The following is an 18,839-nucleotide window of genomic DNA, read 5'->3' on the forward strand; positions in this document are numbered from 1 at the left end:
ACGTTACTATGGCTACCGATTCTTAAACTGTACAGGGCCGGTCCTGTTGGGCTTTCTTGTGTGCAACTTTACGCGTTTCACAGACATTTTTACATCAGAAATATTAAATATTAGTCTGCCACCAGCCCGTTTTATTTAGCTGTGCGGAGTTAAATCTGTGTGTTGAAGCTGCGCTAGAACAGCGCCGAGCGGGAGAGGATCACTGACCAGTGTTCAGTCAGCAGTCAGAACTTGGTCAAATACATTTTTACTGAAAATGACCCGCGAGTTTGATTGACAGGGCGATAGCGGAGACAATTAAAAGCGCAATATAACTTCTGTTAACAAATCAGGCAAAGGGAACATACAAATGTTTGTTCTTTTGTTTTTATTTAGCAAATATAAATCTGACTTCATTAACTGTAGCACAGCAAAAAAAAGAGAAAAATATATTAATGTAAAAAGCAGTATTTATGAATATACTTTATATGCAAGAGGTATCATGTTAGCCACACAGTCTTGGTAAAAACACAGTCATTATTTAATAAGACAGAACATGTTATATTTAACTATCTGACAAGTGCACGATTACTGTTTAATTGCTGTACAGCATCAGACGAATCATCTAATAATGTAATAACTTGAAGAGCAGTTTCACTTAAAGCTGTTAAACAAAAGTGCTCAAATGGAAAATGATTGAATATATATTACAGATAGATCTGTGTACAGATAATATGATAATATCTGTAAAGTATTTCAGTCAAGCATGTGTTCACTCATTATCATTTCTGAAGCAATGCAAGCATTACTGTGTCTGCTGCTGTGAATCTTTTAGTCGTCTGGTGTCTTCTCTGAACTCAGGGACCTTTAAACAGATCAAAGATGATGATTTATGCAGCTGATGTGAATAATGAACTCATTCATTTGACATTTTATAGTCATCACAAACAACTGAACCAAATAACTTAAAGTTTAAAATGTATAAGAACCAATTTATGCCACGATCGGCAGGAACGAGTGTAAATTATAAGCGTGTTGTCAGTTATTGTAAAATCATTGAACATCTAACAGAATACTTACATGTTTTATTAATCTTCTTCTGACCCTTTTTCCAAAAAGCTAGAGCAGAAGTTGCATCACCAACTCCAGCATCAGCATCTGAAGAACACAAATGATTAATAACAATAAAATAATGATACAATATGCATGATGGTTATTTTGTAATGTGAGTGGTTTGTCTGTAATAGTGTTTCTCTCACCTCTATCTGTGTTCTGCTTCAGTTCAGAGTACAAAGTGTCTCCAGACTCACTGCTCTTCCCTGACAGACAACAACAGAGAGACAACGAATCAACATAATGATATACATCTGCAACACTAATAAATGATAATCCATGATCACATCAAACCACAAAGAAACAGAAGTGTGTATTAATAAATAATGTTAGCACCGATCATGAAAAACAACAGGACGTTATCTGACTCTACAACAACACACAGACGTGACTGATGCAGTACATTATGAAAAAGTTGCATGAATTGGCTCTATTAGTGCAGTTTATGACTGTAAAGAGTTTATTTTCCTGATATTATAACATCATTACATCTGAGTTAAATGTGACGAATCGTTCAGACAGTTGTGTTTAGATGCAGTTTGTCGTGTGTTAACCTTTGCCTTTGGTTTTCTTCTTGTCCTGTATATTGATCTCTGCGTAAGTCAAATCACTGGGTCCTGCAGGATTAATATCTACAAAACAGAAGATCAATCAGATTATTCAGAACATTCTGGAAATATTGTACTTCAGGAAAAACTCAATCTCACCTTTACTTTTGCATTTCTTTCCTCTTTTTCCGACTTCTGAGTATGTCACATTATTTGACTCTGATTTAGCTGGAAAAATACAAATGATATTATTTTGAAATAAATGAGCACTTCTTTATTTGTTGAACTAGAAATGAAATAATGCAGTTAAATACTGATTATATTGTACAGGTGAAGTTAAGAGTGTTTTTGAACCTTTATCCATCTTTTTCTTAACAGTGACCTCTGAATATGTGACATCTGTCCAGGGCTCTGAATCATCTGAAACAAACAAGTCAAGCCAACGTGACTGAACGATATTTGATGATTTTTTAATTATATGTGTATAAATAAAGTATAAGACTCAACCTTTGTCTTTCTTATTCACTTCAGTCACATCATCATAAATGTGATCAGAATCTGCTGGACAGAAAACACACATTTGAGGAATAAAAGATAAAAAACAAATATTATATGAAGCTTATAGTGATAGTTCAAATGAATGAAAATATCTTTCTTTGTGTGCTCCACAGATGACAGAAAGTCATACAGACTTAGAAAGACATGAATAATTATTTGTTGTATGTGAACTATCTCTTTTAATAATGAGTTACGGAGGCTGACCAGACTGTAGAGGAAAGTTCTCCAGTTGAGATTGTGCAGATTTATTTGGGACTGATGTCTGGTTAATGTTACGCCGCTGATCTATAACAGAAACAAAGAGCATTATGATCACTCGAGAGGATCTGCAGTGACTCTTTAGTCTGATATTTAGATCTTCTCATGATTCTTTACTCAGAAACTTTATTGATGCTTTTCAGTTGTATTAATCATGTTCTGAAGTGCTCCACACCTTTGTTCTTCTTGTATCTCCACATCAGCAGCAGTGAGAGGAAGAACAACAGACAAACACTCGATCCCACAACCACACCAGTGACCAGAAGAGAAGATGAAGCTGCTGAGACCGGAGAACATGATCAGATCTGTTCATTAGTGACACACTGTATCATAATATTACAAAAACACATGAAATCACTCATTATTTCCAGACCTCTGACTGAGATCCAGCTGTGCAGTGACTGTCCTCTCTCTGTTTTACAGTAGTAGAAACCCTCGTCTGACTCTGAGACAGTCGTGATGATCATCTCTCCTGTCGTCTGATTCTGGACGAGTGATCCGTCTTTATAGAAATCAGCTCTGAGGATCGAGGAGATTGTAGATCGATGTAAACAGTGTAGAGTCAGAGTATGTCCCTCAATCACAGGATCAACAGAACTCTCCAGAATCACATCACCATCTACACAACACAAGACACATCTGCTTACTGATGATGTATCAAAACTATTCATCTTATGAACTGAACTGTACTTTAATTATGCTTCTTATGTGATGTTTGTACTAGTTTCATGCAGTCCAACGCTATCTCATATTAGGTGCTAAATTTGTATGAATTTAAATGACTTTATGCTGATATGTTTTATGTGGCAGTCGTCTGTGATTGTCATTTATTTATTAAAGTTTTATTTTTAAATGTTCGCCGATTCACTTCTTCTTCTCGATCTATGAACTTTGTTACACCATAATTTCACCACATTGTAAAATAGTTACGAAGTGCCATGTGAGTATGTTTTGTGTAGTCAGACTTTTAACAGCTGGCATGAAACTGAGTCCAATTTGCTGCTAAATCTGACCAAAAACTGTCCATTTAAATGAGAAGAGACTGTCTGATGAATGTGGACAGGTTTAACTCCACTTTAATAGAAACAATGTATTCAAGTAATTGTACAGCAGTGTCAGTCTACTCTACACTCGTGTGTAGACTTTGTCATTACAATTCAGATCAGAATCTGTGTAGATGTGATTAGAAACAGGACTCACTGTGTACAGTGATGTTTAGAGGATGACGTTTCTCTCCAGATTCAGACTGACACCAGTAAACTCCAGAGTCAGATGTGCTGCGAGAGACGAGTCGACATGTAGATCCTGTTAGTTTTGAACAATCTTCTGTGTTTCTGTCTGTGTATCTTCTCACTGTCCATCCAGAAGAGTTCGTCTGATCCTCACAGCTCAGAGAGAGAGAGTCAGATGAGAAGTGTTGACTTCTGCTGGGACGGACCACCAGAGACACTGAAGGAGAAACACCTGAGACAGACCAAAACCACACTTAAAAACATGTTTGCATAATAAAATGTGTAATTAAAATTATGATGAAATTTATAACCAAAGTTTTAAATAAGAAGGGTCTTATGCATATATTATGAGTTGTATTTGATAGTGTTTCTGATCTGGTTTAAATTGAGAATTGGAGGGAAGTGAGAGCAGGTTTTTGAGGTTTGCATTGGTTTCAGATGGTTTTGTCCCCCAGAGACTGTAATAAAACACAAATACAGATGAGTTCAAGTATAAATACAGTCTCACAGACTCACTAGTGATCCACAGGGGCTGTGTGTTACTGGTCTTTGTGTAATAGGCCGGTCGTCCTCTCTCTGCTCTGCACGTATAAACTCCTGTGTGCTGTAGAGCAGCAGGACTGAGAGTGTAAGAGCCTCCAGCTCCTCTGCTGCTGTCGGACAGATGATCATCATCTCTGAACCAGCTGAACGTCCAGCCTGTAGAGGAGACTGTAACCTCACAGATCAGAGTCACTGAGTCTCCTTCAGTCAGCCACGGCTGTGGAGACACTCGCACTGCTGCCTGAGCTTCAGCTGAACAACACATGAGATGAGTTATAGAGAGAGAAGCTGTTCACACTGATGATAATGAACACACACACAAACTCACCTGATACATTCAGTGTAACAGCATCACTGCGCTGAGAGCTTTGTGTTCCCATCTGTCCTGTACAGGTGTATTTACCACGGTGAAAGTCTTTAACACTGCTGATGTTCAGCTCTTGTGTTGAGATTGAGTTATATTGGTAGTTTGTTCCCTCTTTTACCCATCTGTACGTCCACTCAGTGTCTCCTCCCCACTTTATATCACATCTGAGAGAGACTGTTTCTCCTCTGAACACTTGTTCATCCGGTCGTACCGTCACCACAGCTTTAGGACTCACTGTACAAACACAGAGTATTACATTAATTATAGATTAAAAGTGTTAGATGTTCTGTGGATATTGTCTCTGATCTGTGTGTTGTGTCAGATACTATGTTCTCTCTCACCTGTAACATTTACCCACAGTGCATCACTGTATTGTGTGTAGTAGACTGGTTTCCCTCTTCCAGCTCTACACCAATACTGACCTCCATCAGACACTGAATCAATCTTCACTCTGTAGGAGTTTGTTTCTGTCTTTGTCTCAGAGTTCAGTGTGTGTTTGTACCAGTAAAAGTCCCATCCAGGAGACAGATTCATGCGACAGGTGAAAGTCACTGTGTTTCCTGTCAGTGCAGCTCCTGCAGGATCTGATGTGATTTCAGGCTTTGGCTCCAGATCTGCAGGAGAACAAGAACAGATTCAGAGTTCAGCTGTGAGGCAGATCTCTGAGTATAAGCCTCATGTAAGATTTGAAGAATCTCCGACACTTTTGGTGCTTTTCCACTGCATGGTACGGCTCGGCTCTGTTTCTTCTTCTTCTGGTTTTTGGCATGTTGCATCCTCCGTGTATATATCGCCACCTACTTTTGCTGTTATGCAGTCATGGTTTATGTACAGTTATACTACAGGGCAGTAAAATGCTTGAATCTGATTGGCTGACGAACGTTCTAAGATGTGTAATTATTTTCAGAAAAACACACAGTGAATGTTTTTCTAGGCAGCTCTGGACTGCATTACATGTCCATATCACTTCAAAGGTCTTGCAACAGCACAATAACCAAAACCCCCCCAAAACACCAGACAAATGAATATGGTAAGCAATATGATAAAAATGACAGATCATTTCTCACTTTTCTTTTTTTCACTTTGTTTTGCCACACAGAGCCGATCCTCTCTATACACAAAATACGAAAGCTGTGTAGGGCCCCGAAACACCAGGGCCCCCCTTGCTTTCAAAGATTATTTAATTTTAGTTTTTGAATTTGGCCAGCGGCTATGAAAACATGAATGATAATTTATTTTAATGTGGTGCACGGTTGCCCTTTCTACTTAAAAATCTGTCAGATCATGTAATGGGAATGTCGTACAGTTTTGCCCGAGACTAAAAAACGAGTTCCAAGGCACAGAAGAAACACGTGCTGCATCCCAATTCACATACTATCTGTCCTAAATAGTATTTGAAAATAGAATTAGTATGTCCCAAATCATAGTATGTTTATAAAAGTATGCCTAAGATTCCCGGATGGTCTCTACTTCCTGTTAGAATTCGAAGTGCGGATCAATGCACTCTAACGGCTAATATTCCCCACAACACATTGTGCGGTGGACAAGGATTCGATTTGAACTACAAACACATAAAACAGTGTTAAAAAAACTATTCAATGTATAACCTGATAAAAAATATTAATGTTATCCACGTTATATTTCATCGGCAGCAACACTGTTAACTTTTATAATACATTTGGTCATTAACTTTTAATTGTGTCATTATGCAAACACACGAGTTCTTGACATGATGGTCCCACGACTAGCAGATCAACATGTCTCTTCATTTCTCTCCAGTATGGTAGGAAATTTAATTAAACAAAATGTGGATGCTGTTAAAGGTGACAAGATGATTGACAGGTCAGTTTAAACAGTGATATGGAAGCCTGGGTGAATGACGCCATACCGGACAGCGTGCTCCATCTGCCGGACTGTTTTAGCTGTTTAGAGCGGATCGCGACGCAGAATCAATGGGGAAATCGTGCGGCGGCGGGACATGCTTTTACATCAATGAATGCTGGTGTACAGATGTAACTGTGTTAAAGAAGATGTACTGTCCTGATCTAGAAATGCTGTTGTTCAATTGCAAGCCGTTCTATTCGCCGCGGGAGTTTCACTCGTTCATTGTGGTGAGTGTTTACATTCCTCCGCAACCGCATGTGAGCTCAGCTTTACAGAAACTCGCTGATCAGATCACAGACACAGAACAACACCCGGACTCTGTTTTAATCATTCTTGGGCACTTTAATAAAGCCAATCTCTCCTGTGAACTTCTGTGAACCACGAGCAGCTTTGGGACATTCTGATCACTGTTTGGTTCATCTTATACCGACCTACAGGCAGAAACTAAAATAAGCTAAGTGATCACTAAGTGGCGTCTGTACTTGCCGGTCAGAGAGCACCTGTCCATTAAAAGCTCACTATCCAATCAGAGTAGATCACTGTTAACCCCGCCCCCACAAGAGGTTTGTGTCAAAACACCAAACGAAAAACTGTGAAACGTAAGCGAAATCTGTGGCAATGAATTCAGAATCCACGATTAGCAAAAAACGAATCTTTTAAAAACATTAACAAAGAATGAAGCATATTTGAAGAGCCTGTTAAATTTGTGCGACTCTTTTTTCTTTTCTTTTTTTCGTTTTAATTTTTCATTTTGTAATGGTATATTTTTGATAGTTTCTGAAAATGTTACGTTCAGTTTTATAAAATTTTGTTCATTAATATTAAAACAAATGTAATTCCATAGATGTGGAGGAGATCAAGATTTTGGAAAATGGAAAATTTAATATGGGAGAAGTAGAAAGAGCGTTAGCTAAAACTAAACAAACCACACCAGGAAAAGATGAAATAAGCTATATCATGTTACAACATTGAAAGGAGCAGTAATTATCCCGATAAGGAAGCCAGGAAAAGATGCTAGTGAGCCATCAAACTAGACCTATAGCATTAACATAAGTGATTCATGTATTTTTTCTTTTTTTAGAAAAAAAGGGTTTGAAAGTGTGTTTAGGAGAGGAAGAGGCACAATGGATGCAGTGCTGTGTTTAGAGGATGATGTAAGAAAAGCTCAAATAAATAAAGAATCTGTGGTAGCAGTGTTTTTGACGTTGAGAAGTCGGATGATATGTTATGGAGAGAGGGATTGATTAATGATTAAACTACACAAAATGGGAGTAAGAGGTCAAGTTTTTAATTGATTTTTTAAAAGGAAGATCAATTCAAGTTAAAACAGGAACAGATATTTCAAATAAGCATAAAGTAGAAAATGGACCACACAAGGGAGTGTTATGAGACCTACACTTTTTTCTGTTATGATAAATGATATATATTTAATTATGTACCTAATGGCATTAATAGATCATTGTTTGCAGATGATGGGGCGCTTTGGAAACGTGGGAAAAACGTGGAATATGTAGAAAATACAGGTAGGAATACATCAGGTTGAAATGTGGGGAATGGAATTGGGTTTTACATTTTCTGCAGAAAAAACAAAAGTGATGGTTTTCTCTGGAAAGAAAAATAAAGATGTTGAACTAAAATTATATAGGAATAATCTGGAAAGAGTTGAGAGTTTTCATTTTTTGCGGGGGGGGGGGGGTTTGATTCACTGATAACATGGAGATCACACATTAAACAAGTAGAAGATAAATGTAAAAAAGTAATGAACAGTATGAGGTGCTTACAGGAGCAGAGTGGGGAGCAGATTTTAAGTCATTAATATATATATATATATTTCACTAATAAGATCTAGGTTGGATCATGGGAGTCAGCAGCACAGTCAGTATTAGTGAGTCTGGACCGTATTCAGACACAGACATTGAGATTATGTCTCTGAGTCATGAGAACATCTCCAGTGTGTTCAGTGCAGGTAGAGGCAGGTGAAATGACTTTGAGAATAAGACGGAAGAAGCTGATTGTGAATTACTGGATTAGTTTGAGCGGACGAATAGATAGACACACAACATAAAGAGTGTTGGACAGGAGATGATGCACGTGATCTGGGAGGATATGGAAAGGAGTTTTGTAAAACTGTGGTTTGGTCCAGTATCCCTATGTGGAAGTATGATACTCCACAAGTGGATTTGGAGGTATTACAGACCAGAATAGTAAATAATCAAGTTGATTTGGTGAGTTAATATTATAGACATGTGAACCAAAAATATGTTAATTTTAATCAAGTTTTTACAGATAACAGGAGTTACAGGAGCTGCAGTTGTAATTCCCAGCCAGAAGCGTGAGATGAGCAAGAGAACATCAGATCACTTAAGTGTGTGCTGTTGAGATGTGTGATGACATTAGAACGGAGAGAATACACAAAGTCAAACAGAAGTTTAATTTGCAGCGACTCTGTCTCTGTACTGAGAGTCTCAAGACAGCAGGTTTTTATGATATTATGTCTGCCTATTTAAGAATAAAAAAATGAATTAAAAAATGATAAAGTACAATGATATTTAACTCACCCGTCACAGAGAGAGAAACAGCAGAGCTTGATTGTGATGAGTTTGGTCTTTCATCTCTCTGTCCTCTACACGTGTACTGACCCGCATCAGATGTAGTTACTGCTGTGATAGTGAGTGTGTCTGTGTTTACAGTGTAACGATCAGACGACTGTAACTTTACACTGCCTTTATACCACTCATATCTCCAGTCAGGTTTCCAGTCATATCTCTGGTCATATGTCAGGTAATTTCTCCATCTCCAGACACTGTTAGACTCAATCTCACACTTCAGACTCACTCTCTCTCCAGTGAATACAGGACCGTCTGGAGTCACAGTCAGAGTAGATCTGGGGGAATCTGTGAAGAAAGACAAAAATATGAAGTGACTAAACAGCTCTTTCAGGGAACAAATATTTTGTAAATGTATTATAAATCTACAAAATTATTATTTATGTCATATTTCATAATATTGGCTCTGTTTTATTTTTTGTACTATCATTAGTTTTCTCATTTCAGTTTTTTGAGGAGGCTCTGGTTAAATCTTGAAGGATCTCAGGAATCTCAATCCACATTATTTTTCTTGTAAGAGCCATTTATGAGTTTAATGTGTCTCGTTTAGGGTGTCATTCACTTTTTTTTATTTTTGCTAATAAAGCTTGTTTTGCTGCTTGATATTGGAAACTGGTGTCACCATATTATATTAAAGGTGCAATGTGTAATATTTACAAAGATCTATTGACAGAAATGCAACATAATGTACATTACTATTATTTCAGAAGTGTATCAAGATCTTAATAAACCGTTATGTTTTTATTACTTTAGATTGGTCAGTTTCTATCTACATACAGCACGCGTCCCGTTACATGTTTCTACTGGAGCCCGAAACACACAAACTGCTCTACAGACGCGTTTGTCACTTTGTTGTTTTGTGAATAAAACACTGACACAATTATGAACAAGTACATTAATATTCACAATAACATTGATTTATTGAATAAATAAGTACATATAATTCCTGAATTGACCTTTGTAAAGAGATCTCAGTGGTGTCTGCTGTGTTTATGGAGGACATCTTTACCTGCATCAGTCACCGTATTTTCTCTAAAGAGAGATGTGAGCGGAGGACTCAGCAACTTCACTAGATAGCGCTAAAATACACACTGCACCTTTAATACATGATCTGAATCATGAAACACTGGTTTGTAGTGCACACAGTTTTACTGTCTCCTGCACTTTGTTATTCTTCTGGTTATTTCTCTACAGTGTCTAATGAAGCAGACGTCTCACACATTCACAGAAAACCACTTCTGCGTCGAAAAATAAGGTTCATAACATCCTCTGTGTGTTTCTTCAGGAGAGCATCCATTATATATCTGTGAGTATTTTCTTTGTTGTTTTTTATGAATGTGTAATCATAATCATTAATCATTTCATTGTTACAATTAATCAAAAAATCATTTATTAATTTTTATTATTTAGTATTTGGCTTATTTTACTTGCTCTTGCAGTGCTTTTGAATTTTATTTAAACTAATTACAATTAATAAACAAAGAAGTTTGAATGTGTGATCTGGATTCATATATGATGTCAAATTAAATCTGTCTAAACTTTCATTGATCTACAGATGATACATACAGCAACTTTCTACATTAATTGTTTTATTTTTGTATTGTGATATATTGTGACTCAACATATTTGTACAAAAGGCTGAGATTTAATGACGCTGGTGTCTTCTGTTGGACATTTAATTTGTTGCACTTTAGGACATAGATATTATTTCTGAATCACCTGACTATCATTCCTGCACAGACATGTAACTATGTTGCTGAATCCCATGGTAGTTTTGTAGTGATCTCTGTGCTGATCTGCTCCGATTTCTAGCGGATTTTCGTTCATACTGTGTGCGGACATCTTAAAAGTAAGTAGTTATTTACTCTTTCATGTATATATTGGTAGATTTAGTTCCTGCTACGTTATATTGCAATTCTAAAAGTTTGTGTATTCCTTTGAGGTCGTCAATGCACACATGAGCTCGATCGCACATTCATTTCAGCATAAAACACGCTGATCTAGACTTTGAATGTTACTTTTTGAATATTATGTAATGTAATATTATGTGAGTTTATTTAAATGTACAGCTGCTGGACTTGTAGAAATATGTCCTTATCTTTATGCTATCGCATTACTTTATTTTGTTCAGTAATGTTTCTGCCTCACTGTATCTACTGTATATTCATTATTGTTATTATTGATCATTTATAGAACCATTTAGTCTCGATGGAAATAGGGGTCCAGGTGCACCCCCCTGCTTTTTTTATGCCACCTGATTTTTTAAAATCTTTAAAGTGTCTATTTTCAGAGTCTGCCAGCCAGGTACCAAGCTGAAATAATGTCCCAAAGGGTTATGTTTTTAACCCTTTGCTGCACCCGACCAGAACCCGAAAAAAAAAATGATATAGAAAGTGGCATTACATTAAGTAAAAAACATACAGAGAAATGAACACATTTTCCCATAAAATTCTGACCCCAGGAATTTAATAGAATGGTTATTTTTGACATTTGACAACATATTGACCTTATTTCTGGACAAAAATAGCAAAAAATGGCCAAAGATGTGTAGAGGATTAACTATTTTTTGGTTTTCTCAAGCGCATAGGGTGATTTTTTTCCACAACCTGTTATTTCTTTATCATTCAAGTGTTTATTTTTAAGATTAAATTGGGTACCAAGCTGAAATAATGTGCAAAATGCTTTCATTTTTAACCCTTTGCACCAAACACAAGCAATCTAAATATGATATAAGGTGGCATAACTTTTGATGTAAACAACTCACAGAGACACATGAACACATTTTTCAATACAATTCTGACCCCAGAATTGGTTATTTGTCATGTTTTACAACATCTTGACTATCTGTGGTCAAAAAGAGCAAAAAAAAAAGTTAATTTGACAGCATTTTTATTATACTTAGCAGCCTGAAATGGGGTTTATTTTAACCTTTTACTTCACCTATCCTGAACCTGAAGATATTTAAAATAGCTTTACTTTTGCTCTTTATCGCAAGGTGCAGGACAAGGACCTTTTTGCAATGGAAGCTAAGTATCATCCATCATGCAGAAACAACTTCAACACAGAGTACCAAACCCATGAGCGTGGAAGGGAGAGAGTAGAAAAGGCAGCAGACAACACTGACAGCCTGCAGGCCCAGAAGATAGCAGCACATAACAAGTCATATTGTGTGGTAAAGGATTACATTCTTAGGAATGTGATTGAATGCAAAGAGGTTGCCCAGCTAAGATCCATGTGCAACTTGTACATGAAGACATTGGAAAATCAAGGTTTTCCTAATCCTGAATACCGCAGTGAGAAATTGGCAAGACGGTTACAGGGAGACAAAGACATCTCTCATGAACTCACATTCTCCAAGGTGCAACAATATGGGTGTATGTCGAACCTCAGTTTCAGTTTAGTTTAGTTTATTTCAGTTTCAGTTTCAGATTATTTTTTTATTTTCCACAATTTCTAACGCATTCTCATCCCAAGGCGTCATATACTGACCCTCTTGACATTTCGTCAACATCCTACGCATATGGCACCCTCTAGCGTCAATAAGAGACACAGATTATGGGTTAAGGTTAGGGTTAGGGTTAGACCGCTAGGAGGCGCCTTCTGGCCCATTTTTATCTGCTTCTAATATTGACGCTAGAGGGTGCCATGTGCGTAGGATGTTGACGAAATGTCAAAAGGGTCAGTATATGACGCCTTGGGATGAGAACAGTCTGCAATTTCACACATAGCATTTGTTACTACATCAGAGAGAACAATAGTATTCTATTGTGAAAGAAAAAAAAAACTGTAACTGGACTCCCAAGAAGCAATAGCTTATAAATAGGGGCAGTTTACGTCTAGTGTAGTGTGTGTGAGAAGATTTATATAATGGAATGAGCTCACATAATCTAATGTTTAACCTGTTAACAACATTGTACATTGTACATGCATTATGATAAAAGTTACATTCAGGAAGCTTTAGTAGGCCATGTCTATGGAAGAGAGCATTTGTATGAGAGTTACGTGTGGACCATGAAATAGCTCTTATGGCTTTCTTTTGTAATCTCAAGAGTTGCTCAGTATAAGTAGGATAAGTGTTATTCCAAATAATATTACAATAAATCAGATGAGGCTCAAACAGAGTCCTATACAATGATAAAAGCACGTCTAATGGGAGCACATGTCTCACTTTAAAGAACAAACCCACAATTTTAGATAATTTTTAACCAGCTCATTAATATGTTCCTTAAAGTTTATAAATTGATCTATATGTATTCCAAGAAATTTTGTTGCGTTCACTCTTTGAATAGCTTAACCATCTATGTTTAAATTAATGTCACAATCACTTAATTTATGACTACTTGATCGAAAAACAATATAAAAGGTTTTACTAATGTTTAGTGATAGTTTATTACATTTAAACCAGGTATCTATTTTTGTTAGTCTATCATTTAAGAGTTTTTCAAGATGATTCAAATATTTGTGGGATACAAACAAATTTGTGTCATCAGCAAAGAGTATTTTATGAACATCACAGGAACAATGTACAAAATCGTTAATATAAACAATGAACAAAAGTGGCCCCAAAATAGATCCTTGGGGAACTCCATATCCTATGTTCTCCAATCCAGAATCAATACCATTTGAGGTCACATATTGCCGTCTTCCGATAACATAATCACTGAACCACTGAAGAGCCACACCCCTGACCCCGTAATGCGACAGTTTTCCAAGTAAGATTTGAAAATCAATAGTGTCAAATGCTTTTGAAAGGTCGAGAAAGACCCCAATACCGACTTCTTTTCTTTCAAAAGCATCATTTATTTTCTCTACAAGATCTAAAATAGCCATACTTGTGCTGCTGTTCTTCCTAAAGCCATATTGTCAGGATACTAATATGTTATTTTTATTTAAGTAATCTACAAGTCGTGAATAAAACACCCTTTCTAATACTTTAGACAACGTTGGTAGAATTGATATGGGTCTATAGTTCTGAAGATCACTTTTATCCCCAGATTTGTATACTGGTATTATCTTTGCCACCTTAGTTTGTTTAGGAACTATGCCATGCTGTAGTGATAAATTAATTATATAGGCTAAAGGCTCAGCTATTTCATTCACTATAGCTTTGAGGATCAAACTACAGATTCCATCAGCATCAGCTGTGTAAGAGCATTTAATTTTATTAATAATGTTAGTAACTTCCATTTTACAGGTAGGTCTAAAGTAGCAAGAATTGGGATAATTATTCCTCAAGTATGTTCTATAATTGACACCCCCTGGTGGACCAAATTGTTGAGACAGTTTCTTTCCAACAGAGGCAAAATATCTATTGAACAAATCTGGTAGTGAATCTTGTATTGTAGAATTATTTGAATGGGTTGGCACAACAGTGTCAGGGATGACATAGGGATGATATATTACTACGGCCAAGTATCTCATTCAACACCTTCCAAGATTTCTTCTGATCCCCCGAGGCAGTTTTGAGACGATCAGAGAAGTAGCTTGCTTTGCTGTCTCGTATTAAACTAGTTAGTTTATTCGTATACTGTTTATATAAGGTTTTATTAGTACTATTTGGATTCTTCCTGTATTTTTTGTAGAGTTTGTCCTTCTTCTGGATAGAATTTAGAATTCCTTTGGTAATCCATGGATGAGTTTCCTTTGTATGTTTAATTATCCTTTCTGGAATAGTCAAGTTGATAGCTTCGATTATTACATCAATTAAGAAATTATAAGCATAATTGGGGTCTGTGACATTGTATATTTCATCCCAGCTTTTACTTTGAAGGTGTTGAATTAGATTTGCAAGTGTTTTATTATTAAGAACTTTTACCTTCCTATTAGTACATGGATCAGATACTCTTTTTATCCAGTTTGTAAAGAATACAACAGGGTAATGATCAGAAATGTCAGAAAATATTACACCCGATTTACAACCAGTATTTTGCAAATTAGTTATGATATTGTCAATTGTGGACATACTTCTCTCTGTAACACGTGTGTGTTTATCAATAGTAGGATAGAATGATGAGGAGTAGAGGATGTTTAAAAAATCAGTTCCCTTTATATCTTTTTTAGAAATGTCAATATTAAAGTCACCCATAATAATACTGTTTTTATTCATCTGGTTTATACTGATAAGGAGATTATCAAAGTGGTTTCTAAATGTTTCATAGTCAGAGTTTGGTGGTCGATATATTACTCCAATGATGATACATGCACCACTCGCCAATTTAACTTCTAGGAATAATGAATCAATGTGGTCATCATCAATTGTCAAATCATGACGCTCCTTCACAGAATAGTGAGAGTTTACATACATTTATACCCCTCCTCCAATTCTACCCTGCCTATTAACACAATACAATGAGTATCCATCGATTGTATAAATATCTAAGAGGGTTTGTTCACACATCCATGTTTCACTACAACCGATGATATCAAAACTTTTTCCTGTGCTAGCAAGAAGAGCAACAAGATCGTCATGATGCTTTTTAAGACTTCTTATATTTAAATGCATTACAGAAAAGGAAAAGTCATTTTGTTTCAGATCTTCAAGGTTGTAATAATCACAGCTTGTATTAGTAGAGGTACTGAGGTAATGTTCAAATTTCTCATATTCAGTACTACAATTTATGTCTATCACACCCATTGTTGTAAGCGAAAATTATATTTCGGTTGCAGAAATACATGCCATACAGAAAAGCTAGGACCTTACTTTTTGAGGCACCCTGTGTATATAAAGAAACACAAAAACAAAAAAAAGAACAAAAAAATAAATAAAAATAAAATAAACAAATAAATAAATAACCATCCATCCAAACATTCACATATACAACAACAACCTCATATACAGCTCTAGCATTAATGTAGATGAAGCAGTTGGATGTGCGTACAAACTTGGAACAGCTCACCAACTTCAAGAAGCAGCACTCACCCTCCATTCTCACATTATAAAGGCATTCAAAGAGTCAAAGGAGCTAACATGGCCCCCGACAGCACAGGAGCTAGATGCTGTGAAGATGGACGTGCTTCTTCCAGAGCATCTTGTACAATTTCCGAGCTCATTGGTGACTGGGACACTTGATGGCCAAACGTGCGAGAAGACACAGAGGCTGGTCTATTCGATTACACAAGATGTGTGTCGAGCAGCAACTAACAGCAAATGGAAACTCCCAAAGCACATCCTCCTATGTGCTACACTTCAACACCTCTATCGAAGCAAACAGGTGAGTTATAAGTTAATTTACTGCTTTCGAGGTCCTACATTGTCAATGCTGAACTCTTTTTGATACAAGCATTTGATTCTGATATTTACTAAAGCAATTTTCTGTCTTTGTAGCTCACAACATCCTTTCACGACTAGGACACTCAGAAACATATGACTTCAGTATGGAACAATATTGTTGTACTTCTAGAAGTCTCTCTGTAATGAAGCGGCTGATGAAAGGTGCTCTGTGTTTTAAAAATTATTAATAATTCAAAAATTATCTGGAAATTAAAGTAGATTTTACTATGCATGAGTTGTTAGTAATTGTGTAAAACCTCTAGTCACAGAGTCTCTGAGCAGAAACATGAATGTCAAGCTCTGTGTGTAATCATAGAGACAGAGACTACAGTAAAAGTAAAGAGAGAGACTGTCTCTCCTCTGAACACACACTGATCTGATCTGATCTCAGCTTCACTACAGCTTTTGATCTCCATCTATTAATACACTTATGAGGAAATATTGATAGAAACAGCATCTCAGTATCATGATCACTGTTATGAACTCAAAATCATTATGAGAAAAATACTGCACTAAATTAAATATCTGGTTTGCTCGTAGTTTGTGTTGATTATTAAAAATGTTTCCAATTTTCCAATCATATACTGATTTCTATATTCAGTCAACATTTCTGTTCTTTAATTCACATATTACAGTGTACAACATTTACATAAACAATTTTTTTTATGAGGACAATGATATTAAACTCACCCTTCACTGAGAGAGAAACATAGTTTGATTGTGAAGAGTTTGGTCGCCCTTTTCTCTGTCCTCTACACGTGTACTGACCCGCATCAGATGATTCAGATCCTTCAATAGTGAGTGTCATTATGTCATATTTGATAACATCGGTCATGTTCTGGTTTGTTCCTGTGACTCAGAGATCCTCGAGGATCTCTGAGTCAGTTTCTAGAATGACACTCTTACACTCTTTGTGTGACACTGATGTTAAAGAGGAGAGATGTGGAGAGGAGACTGATGTCTCTCCTCGTCTGATTCACTGCAGGTTTAAAGAGGTCATAAGATGCTGCTAAAAACAACATTATTTTGTGTATTTGGTGTAATGACGTGTTTATGTGGTTTAAGGTTCAAAAAACACATTCCACATAATGCCTTCTGAAACACATACATTTTTACAAAGCTCCTCTTCTGAAAAGCGAGGTGTGCTCTGATTGGCCAGCTACACAGTGTGTGGTGATTGGCCGAATACTTCAAGCGTGTGATGTAAATGTTAAGTTAACAAGAGGACACAACTTTACTATAAAACTCTTCACATGTACTGTCTGTCACAGTGTCTGGGTTGTGTCCCTGGGTGTCCACTAGATGTCCTCCTTCTCACGGTGTCTATCACCTTATCACTTTCTGTCTCCTTATTTGGTCACCTTCCTCCTTGTTTAGGTAATTGATTGTGTTCCCCACCTGTCTCCTGTTTCCCCATCATCCTTGTGTGTATTTATACCTGGTCTGTCTGAGTCTCAGTCACGGAGTCCTTGTTGAATGTTGAACGTTAATTCTTGTCCGTCATCTTGCCTTGCCTTGCCGTCGTGTTTGTTTATGTTTGGATTGCTCTTCTGGTTTTCGACTCACGCCTGGACTGTTTATTCTCTGTGGATTAACCCCTAATAAAAGACATACTCGCTATTGGTTCTCTCTCCTGTGTGTTCAGTAACACCAAACGTGACAGAAGGACTCCGTCACTTTGAGATCCAGCGGTATGTCGAGTTACGCTTCTTCCCCAGCCACCGAGCGGGAGAGAGGCACTCAGTTTGAGGGAACCCGCCTGGTCGTGTTTCGCGGGACCAGGGGAGGGCGCCGAGGGGGAGGTGGGCGAGAGGAAGCCCAGCATCGCTCTCCACCATGGCTCCCCTTTGACTCTGGGCTCACGTGGGAGGGACCAGAGCCGCCGTCTCACCAGGGCAGAAGGAGAAAGCCAGCGACACTGCCCATGATGAACGCGGGTCCAGCACCACAGCACAAGATGGCCACCAGCCCAGCGCCACGGTGCAAGATGGCTGCCAGCTCAGCGCCAACGCCCAAGAGGGCCGCTGACTCCTTCTTGGATTATTTCGCTACGCTGTCCAAGATCCTAGAGATTCCCAAGACGGTTAATGTCATGGCTGCTGAGCCAGCGCCACAGCACAAGATGGCCGCCAGCCCAGAGCCACAGCACGAGATGGCCGCCAGCCCAGAGCCACAGCACAAGATGGCCACCAGCCCAGCGCCACAGCACAAGATGGCCGCCAGCCCAGCGCCACAGCACGAGATGGCCGCCAGCCCAGCGCCACAGCACAGGATGGCCGACTCAACGCCTGAGTCTCCAGACAAGGTGTCACCGACTCGCCAACATAGAGGACGGAGGAGGAGGAGACAGGCGTCTACCGTTCCTCAAAGCCCAGAGGACGTTCCCGAGGCGGTGCCCGATGCTGTTCCGGAGGCTGAGGCGGTGCCCGATGCTGTTCCGGAGGCCGATGCCGAGGCGGTGCTCGATGCCGTTCCGGAGGC

The 18,839-nt window shown here is 37.9% G+C and overlaps 1 protein-coding gene across 1 annotated transcript in view; it reads right to left on the minus strand.

The window, feature by feature from the left end:
• Positions 1 to 422: 422 nt before the first annotated feature.
• LOC132096054 (Fc receptor-like protein 5) overlaps positions 423 to 18,839 on the minus strand; it is a 154,522-nt gene continuing 136,105 nt past the window's right edge. Inside the window, exons 17-21 of the mRNA XM_059501175.1 lie at positions 1,800 to 1,868; positions 1,647 to 1,724; positions 1,239 to 1,298; positions 1,060 to 1,137; positions 423 to 844 (exon numbers count right to left, since the gene is read on the minus strand). Coding sequence (XP_059357158.1) covers positions 837 to 844; positions 1,060 to 1,137; positions 1,239 to 1,298; positions 1,647 to 1,724; positions 1,800 to 1,868 — 293 coding nt within the window. The 3' untranslated portion in view covers positions 423 to 836. The remainder of the gene's footprint in view (positions 845 to 1,059; positions 1,138 to 1,238; positions 1,299 to 1,646; positions 1,725 to 1,799; positions 1,869 to 18,839) is intronic.

Source organism: Carassius carassius, chromosome 2, assembly GCF_963082965.1.
Source record: "Carassius carassius chromosome 2, fCarCar2.1, whole genome shotgun sequence".
NCBI lineage: Eukaryota > Metazoa > Chordata > Actinopteri > Cypriniformes > Cyprinidae > Carassius > Carassius carassius.